The sequence below is a fragment of the Penaeus japonicus genome, unplaced genomic scaffold (genome assembly GCF_977035675.1).
Source record: "Penaeus japonicus unplaced genomic scaffold, GWHDUDI00000001_assembly GWHDUDI00000040, whole genome shotgun sequence".
NCBI lineage: Eukaryota > Metazoa > Arthropoda > Malacostraca > Decapoda > Penaeidae > Penaeus > Penaeus japonicus.
In genome coordinates, this window is record NW_028234442.1 from 13,708,349 (window position 1) to 13,713,348 (window position 5,000).

The following is a 5,000-nucleotide window of genomic DNA, read 5'->3' on the forward strand; positions in this document are numbered from 1 at the left end:
ATTGTAATAACATCACTAATAGAGGAGGCAAATCGATTAATTGATATTTTATCTCTCTCACACTCACTCTCTCTCACTCTCACACTCACACTCACTCAAACTACTCCCACTATATCACACTCACACTCACACACACTCACTCTCACTTACTCCACTTTCTCTCACACTTCTCTCCTGACTACCACACTCACCAACACTCTCACTCCGCCACCGCTCTCTCATCTCTCGCCTCTTCATCTCTCCACCAATCAATCAATCTATATGTCACCCTCTTTTCTCTCTCCCTGCCTCCTTCGTACCCCCCCGGTCCACCCTCCCCTCCCCCTCTCCCGTACACATTATTCGGCGTTTTCCTTGTCCTTTCTTCGTCCTTTCCTCGTTCCAGGGATCGAGTAAATCTTGTCGTGTTCATTGGGGAGGCTGGGCTTGTAGCACAGGGGGTGGGGGAGGAAGGGAATAAGGGTGAGGGGAAGTGGAAGGGGAGGGGAGGGGAGGGAGATGGGAGGGGTGTTATTGGGGGGAGAGGGGGAAGGAGGGAGAGGGGAGGGGAAGGGGAGGGGAGGGGAGGGAGATGGGAGGGGTTGTTATTGTGGGGAGGGAGGAAGGAGGGAGAGGGAGAGGGGAAGGGGAGGGGAGGGAGATGGGAAGGGTTGTTATTGGGGGGAGGGGGAAGGAGGGAGGGGAAAGGTGTTAAGGGGGATTTATGTGGGGGTGGGGGAAGTAGAGGAGGGACAATGAGCGAAGTGGAGGGAGTAAGGGGAAGGGTAGAGGATGATGGGGGGAAATGGAGGAGCATAGTAAGGGAGAGAAGGAGAATGGGGAGGGCAGTGGAGGGCAGTGATGGGGGAAAGAGAAGTTGAAAAAGGAAGATCAAGGGGGTAAAAGGGGGGGGGGTGACTAGGGTAGAATAATGGAGGAGAAGGAAGTGAAGAGTAGATGATGGGGAAAAGAGGTAATGGGAGAAGGGGGGGGGGACAATAGAGGAATGGTGGATAATGGGTAAAGGGATATATGGGGGGATATATGGGGGATTGAGTGAGGGGAAGTGGAGGGGGAGATACGGGGAGGGGGAGGGTGGGGGTACTTAAGTATCGAGTGGTGAATAATGGAGAAGATAAGGGGGGGCGGGGGTAATGAAGGAGGTTCACGGAGGTAAAAGAGGTTAGGAGAACAGGGGAAAGAGGAAGGAGGGGGAGGACCTGAAAGACAAGACATTCCCTCCCACTCCCTTCCACATCGCCCCCCTCTCCCATTTCCATTCGCTCTGCCTCCTTCCCTCCCTCCCTCCCTCCCACCCCATCTCCCCTACTCTCCCTTCCCCCACTCACCTGCTCCAAACCGGAATTATCAGCGTTCCAAGTGATGACGGGAATACCCAGGTAACCAACTCCCCCTCTCTCCTACTCCCTCCCTCCCACTCCCTCTTACCCCATTCAAATTGCCCCTCCCTCACACCCCATCCTAGCCCTCCCCCCTAACATACCTGTTCCAAACCGGAATTCCCCTGCATTCCAAGCGATGACGGGGATGCCCAGGTAACCAACCATCTCTCTCTCTCTCTCTCTTCATCTCTTTCGTCGGTGTGTCTCTCCATCTCTCTCTCCCCTCATCTCTCCCTCTCCCCTCATCTCTCTCTCTCTCATAGTTCGATCGTCTTCTCACCTCATTCTTCTCCCTCGCTTCGACTCTCTCTCTCTCAGCTCACTCTCTCTCAACTTCTCTCTCACCTTTTCACAATATCGCTCTCTCTCTCTCACCTCTCTCTCTCCTCTCTCACTCTCCACTCTCTCTCATCTCCTCTCTTCTCTCTCTCTCACACTCTCTCTCCTCTCCCCCTCTCTCATACTCTCTCTCTCCTCTCTCTCTCATCTCTCACCACGTTTCCCTCTCTCTCTCCCCAATCTCCCCTCACATTCTCACATCACTACCTCTCCTCTTCCTCATCCATCTCTCTCTCCTCCTCTCATCACTCTCTCACTCTCCACCTCTCTCCCTCACCACTCTCCTCCCACCACACTCACGACTCTCTCACACACCCTCTCTCTCTCTCCTCACTCTCTCTGCGACTATCATCTCTACTCTTCTCCTCTCCCTCCTCTCTCACTCTTCTCTCTCTCACTCTCACTCTCTCCCTCACTTCACACTCTCTCTCTCCATCTCACCTCTCTACATCCACTCTCTCCTCTTCTCTCTCTCCCCGACCTCACTCCACTCACCCCCACCCCTCACACACCGACTCACCACTCTCTCTCCTCCCCCTCAACCCCCACCTCACATCACCTCCCCCCACCTCCCACCTCTATCTCTCTCATCACTCTACTCCTCTCTCACTTCAACTCCTCTCTCTCCTCCTCTCACTCACTCACCACTACTCTCCTCCTTCTCTCTCTACTCTCTCAACTCTCTCTCTCTCTCTCACTCCATTCTCTCATCTCTCTTCTCTCCTTCTCTCTCTCTCCTCTCCCCTCTCTCCTTCCTCTCTCTCTCTCTCACCTCCACTTCTCTCTCTTTCTCTTTCTCTCTCTCTCTCCTCTCCTCTATAAGACTCCTCTCTGTCTGCTCTCTCTCTCTCTCTCTCCTCTCTCTCCCTCTCCCCCTCTCTCTCTCTCTCTCCTCTTTCCTCTTCTCTTTCTCACCACGCTGCCCCATCTCCCTCCTCCTCCCTCACAAACCACTAACACAAAACATCCAACAACCACAGCTTAATTATAATTACACAAACTACATCAGATACTAAACAAACGGACAAAGAAAACAACAACTACATCCGAGATAATGCAGCTCATAAACACACTAAACCAAACCATACAATAAAACGTGTACAACGATTATTAACCACGTGACCCTTCCCCCCTTCCCCCGCTCACCTGTTTCCAACCCTTCTCTCCTCCCTAGGCTCTCCCTCTCTCCCCCATCTCTGATCCTATCTTACTATCATATGCTCTCATATAATCAATATTCCTTAGGGATACCTCTCTAGTATAGATAGATAGAGAGCGAGTGATAGTGTATAAATAGGAAAACAAATGAAAGAAGAAATATATAAAAAATTAAAAACATTAAAAAAATTATCGGCGTTCCAAGCGATGACGGGGATGCCCAGGTAGCCAGCCAGCTGCAGGAAGTACTGGGCGGAGGCGGTGGATCGGCTGTAGGACTCCGTCTGCGTCAGGAAGATGATCGCGGACACGTTGTCGGGAAGGAACTTCTCGCAGAGGCAGTTCAGGATCGCTGTTGGGAGGAGGAGGAGAGAGAGACAGAGAGATTAGGATTTCGAGTGTCGGGGTTGGGGTGGGAGAGAGGGTTGGGGTTGGGGTTGGGGTTGGGGTTGGGGTTGGGGTTGGGGTTGGGGTTGGGGGAGGGGGAGGGGGAGGGGTTGTTTGTGTATGGGAGGGGGGAGGGAGGGGGAGGGGGGCTGTGTGGGGGGGGAGGGGGAGGTGGGTTGTTTGTAGGAGGGGGGGGGGAAAGTCGTTGGGGTTGTGGGGGGTGGGGGTGTAGGTGTTTTTTTTAGGGGGGGGAGGGGTAGTTGATGGAGGTTGTGGGGGGATTGTTTGCTGGAGCTGGGAGATAGCAGAGGCGAAGAGAGAAACAAAGAAGAAAGATTTGAGAGAGAGAAAAAAAATCAAAGATAAAGACTGGAAAGAAAAAAAGGGAAACGAGAAAAGGGATGAGAGGGAAAAAGGATAAAGATTAGAGACAGAGAGAGAAACAAAACAGGAATAGATATCAGAGAAATATAAAGATTATGTATATATATATAGAGAGAAAGGGAATTAAAAAGGATTATTAAAAATATATATAAAAAAGAAAGAAGAATAAAGAGAGAGAATAATTATGATTAGAAAGAGAAATAAAGCGAATCAAGAATAGAAATAAGGGCGAAAGAGAAAAACAAACAAAAAAATAAACACAAAATTAAAGATCAAAGAGAAAGAAAAAAAAAAGAAAAAACAAAACAAAACTAAAGATTATAAAGAAGAAAAAGAAAAGAGAACACAAATTGAGAGAGAAATAAATAAATGAATAAAAGATGAAGAGGGGAAATTCCATGATAAAGAAGACACACGCGAGGCCTCCAAAAGGACAAAGAAAAAGGAAACAAAGAATTTTCCAGAAGATTAGATGTCAAAGATCGAGAGGAAGCTTACGGTTTTATGGGCTTGGGTGGATGTGGGTGGGTGTGGGCGTGGGTGTGGGTGTGGGGGAAGAGTGTGGGTGTGTGTGTGGGGGAAGAGTGTGGGTGGGTGTGGGTGTGGGTGTGGGTGGGTGTGGGGAGAGGGGGAAGGGTGTGGGTGTGGGTGGGTGTGGGTGTGGGTGGGTGTGGGGAGAGGGGGAAGGGTGTGGGCGTGGGTGTGGTGGTGGGTGTGGGTGTGGGTCTGTGGGAGAGGGGGAAGGGTGTGGTGTTGGGTGTGGGTGGGTGTGGTTGGGTGGGTGTGGGTGTGGGTGGGTGTGGGTGGGTGTGGGTGGGTGTGGGTGGGTGTGGGTGTGGGTGTGGGTGGGTGTGGGTGTGGGTATGGGTGTGGGGAGAGGGGGAAGGGTGTGGGTGTGGGTGGGTGTGGGTGTGGGTGGGTGTGGGTGTGGGTATGGGTGTGGGGAGAGGGGGAAGGGTGTGGGTGGGTGTGGGTGTGGGTATGGGTGTGGGGAGAGGGGGAAGGGTGTGGGTGTGGGTGGGTATGGGTGTGGGGAGAGGGGGAAGGGTGTGGGTGTGGGTGGGTGTGGGTGTGGGTGTGGGGGTGTGGGTGTGGGTATGGGTGTGGGGAGAGGGGGAAGGGTGTGGGTGTGGGTGGGTGTGGGTGTGGGTGTGGGTGTGGGTATGGGTGTGGGGAGAGGGGGAAGGGTGTGGGTGTGGGTGTGGGGAAAGAGTGTGGGTGGGGGAGAGGGGGAAGGGTGTGTTGTAGATGAAATGTAATGGTGGGTGTGGTGGATGACGAGTGGGTGTAGGGTGTGGTTGGGTGGGTGGGTGTGGGGTGTGTGGACGTGGGGTGGGGATGGGTGCAGAT

At 52.5% G+C, this 5,000-nt stretch overlaps 1 protein-coding gene across 1 annotated transcript in view; it reads right to left on the reverse strand.

Moving 5' to 3' along the window:
• Positions 1-5,000, reverse strand: part of LOC122252428 (uncharacterized) — a 62,900-nt gene that overhangs the window by 7,852 nt on the left and 50,048 nt on the right. The window contains exon 3 of the mRNA XM_086534050.1: positions 3,059-3,231. Within this exon, the coding sequence (XP_086390176.1) occupies positions 3,059-3,231 (173 nt within the window). The remainder of the gene's footprint in view (positions 1-3,058; positions 3,232-5,000) is intronic.